This window comes from Lissotriton vulgaris, chromosome 11 (assembly GCF_964263255.1).
Source record: "Lissotriton vulgaris chromosome 11, aLisVul1.2, whole genome shotgun sequence".
Lineage (NCBI taxonomy): Eukaryota > Metazoa > Chordata > Amphibia > Caudata > Salamandridae > Lissotriton > Lissotriton vulgaris.
Genome location: NC_141699.1, coordinates 258,168,599 through 258,183,987, shown reverse-complemented (window position 1 = coordinate 258,183,987; position 15,389 = coordinate 258,168,599). Strand labels below are relative to the sequence as shown.

At 46.8% G+C, this 15,389-nt stretch overlaps 1 protein-coding gene across 1 annotated transcript in view; it reads right to left on the bottom strand.

Annotated features, from left to right (window-relative positions):
• Positions 1–10,846, bottom strand: part of P2RX2 (purinergic receptor P2X 2) — a 223,623-nt gene extending 212,777 nt beyond the window's left edge. Inside the window, exon 1 of the mRNA XM_086943186.1 lies at positions 10,495–10,846. Within this exon, the coding sequence (XP_086799312.1) occupies positions 10,495–10,802 (308 nt within the window). The 5' untranslated portion in view covers positions 10,803–10,846. The remainder of the gene's footprint in view (positions 1–10,494) is intronic.
• Positions 10,847–15,389: the final 4,543 nt, after the last annotated feature.

Sequence of the window (15,389 nt, the reverse complement as noted above, 5' to 3'; positions counted from 1 at the left end):
TTTTATAGCAGGAACATATTTCAAAATCCCTGTTATAACGACAGTCCAACAATTAGAGTGCCATTATCTACACAGCTGAGAACTGCTACCTTCGAGAATCGCAAACTTATAGGAAACATCTGCATAGGGTATCTGTACAGACCCTTAAGTACGACAGACAACCAAGAAATGTCTTGACAAAGGTGGACTCCATTTTCGTCCTGAACCACCGAAACGCGTCGACGCCAATTCTTTGTACAATTTAAGCCTCTTCCTCCTATGTTTACATTGAAATTAATTGTGGTGCTACATAGGAGTGAATATTTGACAGCTTTAAATGTACCAATTGTATTTTACAAGGTTTGTGTTTTACACTTTTTGTCTGTCTTTTCAATTGTGCAGGCCACAATAGATTGTGTTATTAATTGCATGTCTTTTTTAACCATTTGTTTAGACAAACATGATATGTATAGGTATGAAATGAGTTGTTTTTATTCATAAATTCACAATAAATTTGTTGTATTTTATACTTTCGTGATTGCACTAGTTTTGACTCTAGAGTGTAACTTGAGGCTATTTTTTAGCTTTTACTGTATTTTTCACAAGGGAATTATTTCTTTCTTGGGTTAGATAACCCCATTTCCCTTGACTGTTCTAAGGGGTTCCTCTCTCTTTTTCAAACACTTATTTTTAGGGACCAACGCTTATTACTCCGCCTCAGATATTTTGCAAGAGCAAGAGAGGGAAATACACAAAAAGGGGAAGGAAGGGAAAGACTGAAGAAAGCAGGGGCCTGCAGGAGTGAGATAAAGTGCTGGGACTGTCAGGTATTGGATCGAAGAGGCCTGAGGTGGATTGAAGACTGGCCGACATTCAATAGCACTGATGTGGGCTTCTCATCAGAACTTTAGGGCACCACACTCAGGGCTTTAAGTAGGGCAGGTCCTGCCGTTGCTCAGCGCTGGCAGTTCTAAAAACAAGGTGATTCGACTGGTCCCTTTTGGGCTCTCCATTTTTTCCCTCACAATAAAAAAAAATCTTAACTGCAGGCATTTCCATTCATCACCATCTTTCCAAGAGACTCTTTTGCTTATTGTTTGATAGTGAGCTTAAATCCACTGGGGGCAGAATGGGTGGAGGGCAGAGCTCAGGCTCTAGATGTAACACCTAAACAGTCATTTCCTGGTCCACAGTCATGCTGACCAATGGGTACAGGTACAGTTCAAGGGCACTCGTGAGTGGAGAGAAAGGGGGGCAGTGTGGCTCTGAGAAGCAGAGAGATATGCTTATTGCTCCCTTCCAGGTGTGGTCTTACGTAGGATGGAAAGGGTAACTTAGTGGTTTGAGCCGCCACTTAACACGTAGATCATTGATTGGAACCCCACCATGGGCTGTCTTAACCTTTCATCATTTCTAGGTGGATACCCTTGGAAACAACACAGTATTCTGATGCAGTCCAAGCAGGTGGTTTGTGCATTGGTGATTACTTGAGCCTTTCCTGTACTCCAGGCAGTACTGGAAAACTGTGTCTGCCCCCAGGTGACTATGAACACACCAGCAGCCCATCCCTGAACCTTGTGCGCTGCCAAACACCTAGTCTTTGTTTACTGTCTCACAAAAGGGTTTTAATGCCATTGCATACATTTGTGAGTGTGTTTTTTTTTTATTTCAAACAAGTTTGATTCCCACATTTATCCCTCTTCATCTACTGCTATTGTACTGTGAAATTCGTTTTTTTTTCCTGATGGGTATTTATTTATTTATTTATTTGTAGGGGTCCTCTCGTATGGTCCCTGAAATAAAGTCCCAGGCTGTTCATCCCAACTCCCAAGAAACAAACCTCTTCCATCAGTGGCGTAGCGAAACTTAAGGGGCCTTTCTGCAAAATATGTTGATTTGGCCTGCCACATATCGCCCCACCCATAAATACAGTAAATATATATATTTGTGGGATGAATTATAGTCTAGATATGAGATTGCTAACAGTGAAACCAGAAGACCCAACTTCTATTTATTATATTTGTATTTTGTTATCAAGTACACAAAAAAGAAAAGAAAATATTTTACCGAAAAATGATTTTAAAAAGTGTAATTTAAAACACATTATATCTTTAACAGCAACATACCACTTGAATTCTATACTTAAAATTGAACCTGAAAATCAAACATTTTGGATTCTCAATCATTTCATTTCACAACGTCATTGGGTTTGCAACACGAAATGGCTTAGTAATAGCACTAAACCCATTTTGCAATTCAGTAAAGCCTTTCTGACTCCCCATTCAGCAATAATTCCCTTACATCCGCCTGGCATTATCATCATCTGCTCAATAAAATCATGTGCTTGGTCCTCTTCCTCACAGGCCCACAGACACTGCTTTGGTATCACAGACTCGCTTGTAATGCATGAGAGAAGGATTTTAGTTTGGACACCAAAGTTGCCATGCTGCTGAACATTCCTGGTATTCCAGTATGAAAACACAAATGTACTTTGTGGAAACAATGAAGGAAAAGGCTTTTATGCTGTATACGTGGACATGAAATCATCCATTAGACCCTACACAGTGGCCTCACATTTTTCCATTTCAGGTGTGAGTAGTTGATGCATTGCACTCTAGTACCTGTAGTCCTGCCAATTACGGGAAAAAGCAAAATAACAAAAACCAGGTTGCAAAAAAATATATATTTTAAAAGAGGGTGGTTTAGATCTATGTTTTACAATACAGCAACTTAAAATGGCTATTCAAATATTGAATTCACTGAAACTTTTTATGTAACACAAAGGCAATCTGCTTTGTACACTACTACTATGGTTAACATAAATACTCAAAGCGCAAGTACATTTTTCAGTAAAGTTGGTCACTTTTGTTTTCAATGGTGTGCTTTTATTGGTATATATTTGTCAATTAATTTTAAACCATACATATTGCATGTTGCTTTTAACTTATGCCTTATTCAAAGCATGCCCTAGGGAAACAAGAAAACTGAAGTTCTATCCAGAACCTTTAAATGAAACATTGAGAAAACACTTACAATGACTAGCATTAAATGTCCTGGCTTGTATTTTTTCCCTCATCAATACTTACCTTTAACAGTTGATCTAGGAAGACAACTCTTTAAAATGTGTTTTCAGCTGCCCTAATGGCCCTTGTAAGCATGAGCGAATTTTGCGGATCTCGCGTTCGCGAATTTTGCGGATTCGCAATCCGCAAAATCCGCGAATTCCCGCGAATTTGCGGATTTTTTTTTTTGTGTTCGCCCGTGTTTCTGCCAGTTCGCGAGGGTTTTTACAATTTCGCAATTTGCGAACTTACCTGTCGGGTCGCAAGTTTTGCGAACTTGTTGTTTCTACGTGTCCAGCCTGTTTGGGACACTCTTCTTCATCACTGCCACTCTCTGTCACCACTGCCACTCTCTGACTACTCATGCCACCCTCTGGCCCACCCATGCCACCCTCTGTTTCATCACCACACCCTCTGGTTGTCCAGTGTACATTATTTTCGGCAAAGCAAAGCACACCTTCCCTGCCTCAAGTGACCTGAATTAATTTGGGGCTGATTAATGTGTCACAGAATATTTTTTTAGCTGGCACCTGCTTCCTTAGTGCGCCCTGATTAGTGATCTTTTGCACTTGCTAAGTGCTTTCATTGTTGCAAAATTAGTTACAACACCTGCCCTGCCCCAACTGACAATAATGAATTAGGGGCTGATTAATGGATTTTAACTTCCAGCCTGGCTCCTGCTTGTCTCCCTTAGCTGTAATTCAGGACCTTTGTGGCATATGTGTAACTATTCTGAGGTTCAGAGCAGGGTCACATAATAGTTTCAACTGGCAACTGAACTCTGGAGGGGCCCCTCAGGAAGCACTACAGGAAATGGCTACTAATGATGTGCCTGAACTTTTGAACCTGGTAAGTAGTTACTTTCAGTTTTGCTAAGATCGTATTTCTGCAATTTTGCACTTATTCGCGGGGCGCGAACTCACGCGAACAGTGCGAGCAGTGCGAGCAAAATCCGCTGCTCGCGGATTTGCGGATTTTGCGGGAAATTCGCAAATCTCGCGGATTGCGGATTTCCCGAAAATCCGCAAAATCCGCGAGCGGAACGGATTTTCCGCCCATGCCTAGGCCCTTGACTGATAACTCAAGTAAACAAAGACACAAAGGCAATGTTAAAATAAATATAGAATGTTTCATGTAAATTTCTACTTAAGAATCGTGTACAGGCCTTTGCAGAATCTTAAAACATGAAGAGAGAGAACTGGTACTTTTGTGTGGGAAAGGTGGCAACCCTTCCTCTGCTCTAATCATTTCTGTGCTGCCTCTTCCCCTCTAAGAGGAGGGCAGTGCTCTGTCGAGGATGCTCTCCTTCAGGGGGCCGCACCCATTCATGTGAGGTGCCTGTCGAGGATGCTCTCCTTCAGCGGGCCGCACGGGACTCATGAAAGGTGCCTGTGTAGGATGCTCTCCTTCAGGGGGCCGCACCCACGCATGTGAGGTGCCTGGAGAGGATGCTCTCCTGCAGGGGGCCGCACCCACAGCCGCGGTCGGTAGTGCAGGGTGGTGATGTGGGGAGGGGGAGGGGCAGGGTGGGGGGGAGTAATGTATGGATTACGGAGTTTTACAGGTAAGTAAACATATAAATAAATAAAACACATTTTGGTACGTGCACTGCATCACCAAATGCGATGCAGTGCGCGCAACAAAATTAGTTTTATTTATTTATTTATATGTTTACTTCATAATCCATACATTACTAACCCCCACCCTGCCCCTCCCCCTCCCCACGTCACCACCCTGCAGGTCATCCCACTACCGACCGCGGCTGCGCACCCACTCATGTGAGGTGCCTGTCGAGGATGCTTTCCTTCATGGGGCCGCACCCACTCATGTGAGGTGCCTGCTGAGGATCCTCTCCTTCGGGTAGGTCGCACCCACTCATGTGAGGTGCCTGTTGAGGATGATCTACTTTAAGGGGCCCCACCCACTCATGTGAGGTGCCTGTCGAGGATGATCTACTTTAGGGGGTCGCACCCACTCTTGTGAGGTGCCTGTCGAGGATGCTTTCCTTCATGGGGCCGCTCCCACTCATGTGAGGTGCCTGCCGAGGATCCTCTCCTTCAGGTGGGCCGCACCCACTCATGTGAGGTGCCTGTCGAGGATGAACTACTTTAAGGGGCCGCACCCACTCATGTGAGGTGCCTGTCGAGGATGCTTTCCTTCATGGGGCCGCACCCACTCATGTGAGGTGCCTGCCGAGGATCCTCTCCTCCAGGTGGGCCGCACCCACTCATGTGAGGTGCCTGTCGAGGATGATCTACTTTAGGGGTCCGCACCCACCCATGTGAGGTGCCTGTCGAGGATGCTTTCCTTCAGGGGACCGCACCCACTCATGTGAGGTGCCTGTCGAGGATGCTCTCCTTCAGGAGGCCGCACCTACTCATGTAAGGTGTCTGTCGAGGATGCTCTCCTTCAGGGGGCCGCACCCACTCATGTAAGGTGCCTGTCGAGGTTGCTCTCCTTCAGGGGGCCGCACCCACTCATGTAAGGTGCCTGTCGAGGATGCTCTCCTTCAGGGGGCCGCATCCACTCATGTAAGGTGCCTGTCGAGGTTGCTGTCATTCAGGGGGCCGCACCCACTCATTTGAGGTGCCTGTCGAGGATCCTCTCCTTCAGGGGGGCGCACCCACTCATGTAAGGTGCCTGTCGAGGTTGCTCTCCTTCAGGGGGCCGCACCCACTCATGTAAGGTGCCTGTCGAGGATGCTCTCCTTCAGGGGGCCGCACCGACTCATGTAAGGTGCCTGTCGAGGATGCTCTCCTTCAGGGGGCCGCACCCACTCATGTAAGGTGCCTGTCGAGGTTGCTGTCCTTCAGGGGGACGCACCCACTCATGTAAGGTGCCTGTCGAGGTTGCTCTCCTTCAGGGGGCCGCACCCACTCATGTAAGGTGCCTGTCGAGGATGCTCTCCTTCAGGGGGCCGCACCGACTCATGTAAGGTGCCTGTCGAGGATGCTCTCCTTCAGGGGGCCGCACCCACTCATGTAAGGTGCCTGTCGAGGTTGCTGTCCTTCAGGGGGACGCACCCACTCATTTGAGGTGCCTGTCGAGGATGCTCTCCTTCAGGGGGCCGCACCCACTCATGTAAGGTGCCTGTTGAGGATGCTCTCCTTCAGGGGGCCGCACCCACTCATGTAAGGTGCCTGTCGAGGATGCTCTCCTTCAGGGGGCCGCACCCACTCATGTAAGGTGCCTGTCGAGGATGCTCTCCTTTAGGGGGCTGCACCCACTCATGTAAGGTGCCTGTCGAGGATGCTCTCCTTCAGGGGGCCGCACCCACTCATGTAAGGTGCCTGTCGAGGTTGCTCTCCTTCAGGGGGCCGCACCCACTCATGTAAGGTGCCTGTCGAGGTTGCTGTCCTTCAGGGGGACGCACCCACTCATGTAAGGTGCCTGTCGAGGTTGCTCTCCTTCAGGGGGCCGCACCCACTCATGTAAGGTGCCTGTCGAGGATGCTCTCCTTCAGGGGGCCGCACCGACTCATGTAAGGTGCCTGTCGAGGATGCTCTCCTTCAGGGGGCCGCACCCACTCATGTAAGGTGCCTGTCGAGGTTGCTGTCCTTCAGGGGGACGCACCCACTCATTTGAGGTGCCTGTCGAGGATGCTCTCCTTCAGGGGGCCGCACCCACTCATGTAAGGTGCCTGTTGAGGATGCTCTCCTTCAGGGGGCCGCACCCACTCATGTAAGGTGCCTGTCGAGGATGCTCTCCTTCAGGGGGCCGCACCCACTCATGTAAGGTGCCTGTCGAGGATGCTCTCCTTTAGGGGGCTGCACCCACTCATGTAAGGTGCCTGTCGAGGATGCTCTCCTTCAGGGGGCCGCACCCACTCATGTAAGGTGCCTGTCGAGGTTGCTCTCCTTCAGGGGGCCGCACCCACTCATGTAAGGTGCCTGTCGAGGTTGCTGTCCTTCAGGGGGACGCACCCACTCATGTAAGGTGCCTGTCGAGGTTGCTCTCCTTCAGGGGGCCGCACCCACTCATGTAAGGTGCCTGTCGAGGATGCTCTCCTTCAGGGGGCCGCACCGACTCATGTAAGGTGCCTGTCGAGGATGCTCTCCTTCAGGGGGCCGCACCCACTCATGTAAGGTGCCTGTCGAGGTTGCTGTCCTTCAGGGGGACGCACCCACTCATTTGAGGTGCCTGTCGAGGATGCTCTCCTTCAGGGGGCCGCACCCACTCATGTAAGGTGCCTGTTGAGGATGCTCTCCTTCAGGGGGCCGCACCCACTCATGTAAGGTGCCTGTCGAGGATGCTCTCCTTCAGGGGGCCGCACCCACTCATGTAAGGTGCCTGTCGAGGATGCTCTCCTTTAGGGGGCTGCACCCACTCATGTACGGTGCCTGGCGGATTCGACTTAAGAGAAACAAATAAGTTGTATTGTTCTTTTGAGTCCTGGGCCTGCTCGGTCGGCTCATACGCTGTACAGACATGCTGAGGGGGCCACCTTCCTGTAGAGAAAACTGCCCCCCCCCCCCGCACCGCGGGGGTGTCTGTTACGCCCCTGCCCTCCTTTGCCCCAAGCACGACCTATCCAACAAGGGCTTTGGCCCTTAATCAGTAAGGCTAGGCCAATATAAAATCCAAAAAAATTACAGAATTGCCAATACTGATATCATTCAATGAGTTATTTTAACAATCACACGTGACACTCATAGTGATTGGAACATAATTGATTAGAAATTATTATTATTTTTTTGCAGTTCAATTTAACATTTTTTTCTTTTTTCGGAAAGATATAATTAATTCTTACAATAATATCCTGACCAAACATTTAGTGGAACAAATGAATACAATACATACAATTTGACGAAATATTATATCACAGTAAAAATTCGCTATGTACATCTATTTTCAACGTGCTCAAGTTCCCTCAACAAAGAAAAAGAAAAGATTGGAAACAAACCAAAAGAAAGTTAAAATAAAGTCACAAGATTCTGAAAGAATGGCCACTATCCCAGGGAATGTTGGCCACACAGTACGGTATTCAGGGTTACAGAACACATATTGATCAATAATACAATATTTATAAGCCTGACACCACTTTTCTATTAATACTTATTTGGACACAACAAGGTCTGCGCGTGTCAAACCCAAAGGTGTTTTTAAGGGTTATTCTCAGGACCAGGAAACAAGAGCTCAGTCAAACTGTGTGGTGTCACCCGTGGTGCTTCACATCTGGTTCTATTCGAAAGACAACCACTTCATCAAGTTTGTAAGGGCCATTAAGGATTCCTCAATGCGAACGAAATGGCAACGGACGACACGCCAGATTTTTTTAGGGCTGCACTGAATGCCTTTGTATGTAAGCGCTATCGGGTGGATGAGTCCAGCTCAGGTCGATTATAACTTTAAATTCTTCGCTTAGCTCTGTCGCGTACCGTCGCCGTCTGCCAGGCTTTAAATGGCTTGGTTTTGAGAAAAAGGCACTTTTTGTTTATTATTGTTTACAACAGAGCCACGTGCATAATTTGACCCTAGCAAAGGCGACGAGTAAAGTGTAGAAGAGACCATTAAAAATTAACAGTTGTACAATATCAGTAGAGCTGGAACAGGCGGCGGGATGAGAGTGTTTTACAGAGACATAAAGCGGGCCCTTTGAACCCCGCAGGTACCCTGGGATTTCACAAAGGCTCGTGCATTTTTGCTCCTGAGGGCCAGGGGTCCTTCTGTCTGCTGGCAGGTGGGCTGCAGTATAGCCGGAACCCAGGCACACAGGAACGCTTCAAGACATGCCAGCGCTTTGGGAGAGTATTAGGGCTTGGGTAGAGCAAGTCACGTGTCAGGCAGCTGTCTATGGGCTTTATGGGTTGGGACAGAGTCAGTCACGCGTCAGGCTGATGTCTCAATGGGGCCTCATGGACTGTGGCGAAGGGAGTCACGTGACTGACCGCTTTTGTGCTTCTTGGGCTGGAGCAGAGTCAGGCACGGTTCAGGTGGGTGTCCCTATGGGGCTTAATGGGTTGGGGCAGAGCCAGTCACATGCCTTGATTCTGTGGAATTAAGTATGCTGCCCGACGTAAAGTGCTACAATACCCCCTCAAAGGTAGTAAGCGCTATATAAATGTTGAAATACAATAAAATACAGTGGAGTGTTTATTATTTCACAGTCTCGTATTTTCAAAATTGGGGCATTTTCAATATTATTTACAACAACATCATTGTTGTTTCTCAGGTATCTTATGCAGCTAACAACCGCTGACCGAGCCAATAGTACTGACTTGTTGTAGGTGTTGTATTATATATCTGGATGCAATAACAGAAAGAGGCAGTAAAATGGTAAGCACAGATTTGAACTTACATGTTTAAGCCACGCCTTGAATTACATCGGGCCACGCCCCATTGAGAAATCCCCCACCCCAGTTTTTTCATCCCACTTCAAGCCCTGACCACAACCATTATTTCACAAACCAAGCACTGCCCAAACTCGTATGATTAAGGTTTATCTCTTGTGCTTCAAAATGTAAGAATGCATAATGAAATAAACAGGTAACTTGGAGCTAACCACCCCACCTGCATTAAAGCTGCCAAGAAAGTGGTTTACTTTTTAAAACATGCCCCCCACCACTGACATCTCAATTCCCAATCGGCCTCCAACCATCTTTCCTCCTCCTAACGCCCTCTCGCCCATCGACTGAGCAGACTCACTCCCGCCATTTGCTACATGTTTTAATGGGGTGCACCGTGTTAAATGTCAGGATATTTGAGACCCAGGCCCCCAACTCTCCATGACTGATGGACTGCCCTGGTGTCCACCTCCCTCGCCTGTTTTTTTAGCTTGATTGTCTTTCTCTTGTCTTCTCTCAGCTCACCTGCTCTCCTCTAGCCCGCCTCTCTTTCTAATAAGCTTTCGATCGTTTCTTTCTTTCTTTCTTTTCTTTCTTGCTTTTATTCGTTCCCTTTTTTCCCCATTCTTCCCCCCCCACTCTTCTCTTACTTCCTCTTCTTTTCTCTTTCCCCCTCTCATTTACTCCCTTTCTTATTTTGCTTTGTTAGCCTGTCTCTTCCTCGTCTCTTTCTTACGAACCGGTCTCTCTATGCTCCTGCTTCAGCTGTTTATCCTCTTTCTTATTAGCCTATCCCATCGCCTCTTCTTGCCCTCGCTTCTCTTCCACACGTTACTCTTTATTCCTCTCATTTTCCCTCTTCTCCCTCATATCCTCTTTTTTCTTTGCTTCTTATCTTGTCTTTCTTGATATATTCATTTCATTTCTGTATTTTTCCACTCTCTTTTTAGTCTGCCTTTCTGTCTCGCGTGCCCTCTGCTCTCTTCATATCCCTTTCCCTTGCCTCTCTTCCGAACTCTCCTGTCTTTTTCCCCCTTCTCTTTCTCTTTCTCTCCCCTCTCCCTCTTTTCTTCTCTCTTGGTTTGCCTTTTCTACCTCCCCGCCTGCATTCGTTTGCCCCTTGCTGTAGCCCGCCGGGCGCCACGCGCACCCCCAGTGCCCGGACCTACCAGACAAAGTAGAGGAGGATGAGGAGCTGCACGAGCCGGTAGATGGTCCCCAGATTCCGGTTCTTCACCACAATCATCTTCGGGGTTTCATAGTCCCAGAACTCCCAGAAACATTCCAGACAACGGAAGCGCAAGGCTGACAACTGCGGGCCCATTGTTGATAGCCCTGGCTGACGCTCCTGAAGCGCCTCACTGCCCCACCACAGCTTCAGTAGCCGCTTCACGCCCTGCGTCTCCAGGCTGACCCGCCCCGGAGCTGAGCTGAGCATCATCTGCTCTCCGTCCCTCCGCGCCGCTGATGGGCTCATCACACCTTCCCGGACTGTCCTCACTTTCAAAGAGCTCCCAGCCTGGCGGGGAAAGCGGCAGCTCACAGCTGGTGCTAGGGAGACTCCTAGAGGTTACTGGTGGAAGTACACCCAGGGCTCATGAAAACATTCTGAGAAGAAAGGGATTACTGAATTAACCAGGGTGGTGAAACAACAACAGGTATTGGCTGGGCTGGGCCTGCATCGATTGCATACATTCTGAGACTGGCATAATGTGTAGAAAAGCATGGGAATTTCACTGTGCGAGAATTCTTCTCTTCTGCCTAAGTGTGCTTTTTTGCGTGTTTCGAGTATATAAATAAGGCGGGACTGGGTTGACCCAAATTTTCAATAGCTACCTCCAGCTTTCACTTACTAAATAAATAAACAAAATAAGTGCAGGAGCCCAAAGTGTTTTGTTAGGAGCTCGCCGTCAGTGTTGCCAAATGCCAGGGTTTTTGAATACCAAATCTGCTTGGTCTTGATTTCACCTCATTTCACTTTCCTCCACCACTTTACACTTCCTCTCTTCATCTCACTTTTGCATGGTCTTATTCACCCTGTTTCTGTTTTCCTAACCTTTCCTTTCTCCTTCTTTGTCCCTTTCCTCATTTTCTTTCTTTTACTCTTGGCCAAAGTATGATGATAAGAAATACATCCGAATCAACAAAAAGATATGCTGGTAACCAACACATGCAACCACTGGGACAAATTAAGCACCGGATGCTGAGGGGAGAAGCTGAAGGGCTGAACACCAGAAGACAGCATAAAGCCGCGGGGAAACTGTAGGGCCCGATTCACAGAACTAATTTAAGACAAAATCCTAAACGTACTACCATTTTGGTATTCACAGAAGGCACTTACTGATTTTGGTATTCACAGAAGGCTCTTACTAATTTTGGTAATTCACAGAAGTTAGGAGACCTAACTTTAGGACTCCTAAAAGCCTTCTGTGAATACCGAAAGTCTTAAAATTAGGATTTTTCTCAGTTTAGTAGTTGTAAAGTTTGGACTTCTAACTTTAGGACTCCTAAACAGAGAAAAATCCAAATTTTAAGACTTTTGGTATTCACAGAAGGCATTTAGGAGTCCTAAAGTTAGGTCTCCTAACTTTACTACTCCTAAACTGAAAATAATCCTAATTTTAAGACTTTCGGTATTCACAGAAGGCATTTAGGAGTCCTAAAGTTATGATTTCTAACTTTACTACTTCTAAACTGAAAAAAATCCTAATTTTAAGACTTTCGGTATTCACAGAAGACATTTAGGAGTCCTAAAGTTAGGACTCCTAACTTCTGTGAATACCGAAATGAGTAAGTGCCTTCTGTGAATACCAAAATGAGTAAGTGCCTTCTGTGAATACCAAAATGGTAGTAAGTTTAGGATTTTGTCTTAAGTTAGTCCTGTGAATCTGGCCCTATGAACGGTTTGGAATAAGGAACGCTTTGTTGACTAATACAGCTTTTCAGGTTGAATGGCTGAAACTTAAGTTTCCTCACTCTCCGAACCATCCGCACTGTTTCCCGTTTTTTTTCCCCCCAGGCACTCAAGTTGATTATGGCCACACTGGTGATATCACGGCTGGACTACGCCAATGCCCTTTACAACGGCATCCCAGCATACAGCCTGCGGAGGCTCCAGATAGTCCAGAACCAGGCGGCCCGGTTGGTCTATGGTCTCCCACGTTATCATCACTCCACACCTCTCCTCAGGGAGCTTCACTGGCTTCCTGTTAAGGAACGTTCCCTTTTCAAGACCGGCTGCATGGTCTTTCAGGCCCGGCAAGGCACTGCCCCCGCCTTCATCTCCTCGCTAATAAATGAATACGCCCCCACTAGAGAGCTTCGCTCTTCTTCCAAATCTCTCCTTCAAACCCCACGTTTCAAACGTAAAAAGTGGGGTGGCACCAACTTTTCTACCTTAGCCCCGACGTTTGGGAACTCCCTCCCCGATCACCTTCGTTCTGCCACTCATTATCTTTCCTTTCGTAAAGACCTAAAAACGTTCCTTTTTAAACAGGCCTTCTCCGGGTAATTTCCCTTCTTTTCTACGACAGGTTTTATTTTGCCTCTGTTGCTGAATTCTCCACTAGCGCCAAGAAACCGCACGGTGCACGCTGCGCTTTATAAATGTTTTAAATCAAAATTAGAAATACATTGGGTAGAGTATTGACAAACAGAACAAGGACGTATTATGAAATATGATTGTGGCTTTCTTAATCTTCACCCTAATTTACATATTACCTGCTATTTTTTAAAATAATGATAGTGATCATATTGGTACTCTGATTATGTAGACAAATATTGCTCGATAAATAATAATGAATGACCATGTAATTATGAAGTACCATTTGAGGGGTGTGCTTGTTGGTTGGGGTACCAGGGCACGACTCCATGTCATCATCCCTTGCAAACAAAAAATTCCCTGGCAGGTTTTCTGACTCCTAGCACTGCTTATGTAACCGAGCATTATTCACTCCAGAGGGACCTGCCAGTTTTCTCTGAAAAGCATATATTTCATTTTGCAGCTAAGGGGATCGGCCAAATGTGACCCCAATAATATTGGGAGATGGAGATAATATGACTAACAGGAACACATACACATAGGTCCACAAGCTTACTCTAGGTTGCACAGAGTAGCAGCTGCAAAGTGCTTCAACGCATTGACAGGCATAGCAAGCACTATGTAAATACTACATTACCATACAATACAATGTGAAAGGATTTCTTACAAGATGTGCTCTTTAACACCATATTGAGGTTGTCTCCTCTCAAGTGATACAATACTAGAGGGCACTGTGACTCCATTTTCACAGATAGTCACTAAATGGTTTTCAATGTCAACACTCCAGTTTCCAGTCCTTGAGTTTCCCTTTTCAAGGCCATTGTTATTTGATTTTTTAGCACAATTGGTTGACATGATGTTACCCAAGACGAGAATGTCCAGACTGCATCAGATTGTTAACCAAAATCCCAAAACTCGAAAATGGGTTATCCTGTAGCATGACACCATTAGACAAAACTAACAAGACAAGCCACTTCTATAGCAAGTAACCCAGAAATGTAAGGCAATGTACTTCAGTAGCACTAAGTTCATAATACACCACAAACCTTGAAACTATTCGATGCTGTTCCCCTCCCTGACACTGCACGCCGAAAATTCTCCTCACTAACTACCCTGACACCTCGCACCCTACATTGACAGCTCAGACACTATCAGTCTGACACTGACTTTCTGGCACTACAGGCTGGTGATGCTACATGCCAACACTACAAACCCTGACACCTCACACCCAGACACTGTTCACCCTGACAGCACAAGCACTGCTCACTCTGACACTGCCCACAGTGACTCTCCCCATATTTGGTATGTAGTAGTTGTAAGATTGTGTGGGAGCACTTAGCCTACATGTTCCCATCTGCTGAACCGCCATTGATTGATGCAACACCTTAGTGACATCTAGGAGTGGCCAAATGTTATTGGACCTGAAATGACTAGATCTGTCCCTGGTAAAACTGCAGGAGAAAAGTGACAGGGGCTGAGGGCATAGGTGCAGCCAGGTTCCCGCGTGCCCACTCCTGCGCAACAGGGAGAGCAGACAAGCATCTCCAACAAGGCCGCACCCTCGCCTCAGCCCAGATGTCCTACTGCCTCTGCTCAAAACCTGCAACCCACACTTTCCCTGACTGATGATATTCACCACCAGTTTATACCAAACTGTACAAACCAGTGAAACAGACCCTGGCATTGCAGAAAACATGCCGTTTTTCACCTGATATTTCTGGGTCTGCATAGTTCTTTCCCATTCCAGGGGATAAAACCTGTACAGTCGCGATTTAGGTGCAGGGATATTGTTCAGAATAGGAGATTCTGGGACTCAAATGTTCCTCCACTTACATATTGAGCCCAGTAGTCACTGGGCTATTGGCCATTGCTCAGTGGGGGATGGGTGGGGGGAAGAGAATGGCATGTCCAGTCCATAACTTTTTCTGGCCTCCTAAAAATCTCACACCTCCTGATTATTATTACATATAGTTGAAACTTTAACTCCCTCCACAGTTGGCTCAGTCTGCTAGGAGTCTCTCCACTAAAATAAACTTCTGGTGTCTGCTTCAGTAGTCTGAGAATGGTGTTCAGAGAGAATGGGTCTTTTTCAGCACCCTGAGGGCGCTCTCAATTACAGACCCTGACTAAGAGCCCTCCAGCCTGGGGTAGGACAGAACCCTGGGATTATTCAGAAGAGAAATAGGTTGGTAGACATTAGGCCAACATTGAGCACCTCCTATCGCCTGAGCCCACATCATGTAAATTCCCTTGGCTTGGATCAAGGTGGCAACCCGAGGCAACAGATGCCAGAAGTGAAGAGTGAGCTGTTACCAGTTGAAGCTATTGATCCTGTGGATGGGTCAGGGCACCTTGGGAGTCCTATGTTATCACCTCTGTTGAGTGCTTTCCCATTAAATCCTCGCAGAGGGCTGGTCAAGGACCCACATGCCCTCAGTGGAGCTCTGTAGCCCAGTCGCATAGTTTCTGGTGGATACTTCTAATGGTAAATTACTCACCTACAGACTATTACCCAGGTACCAT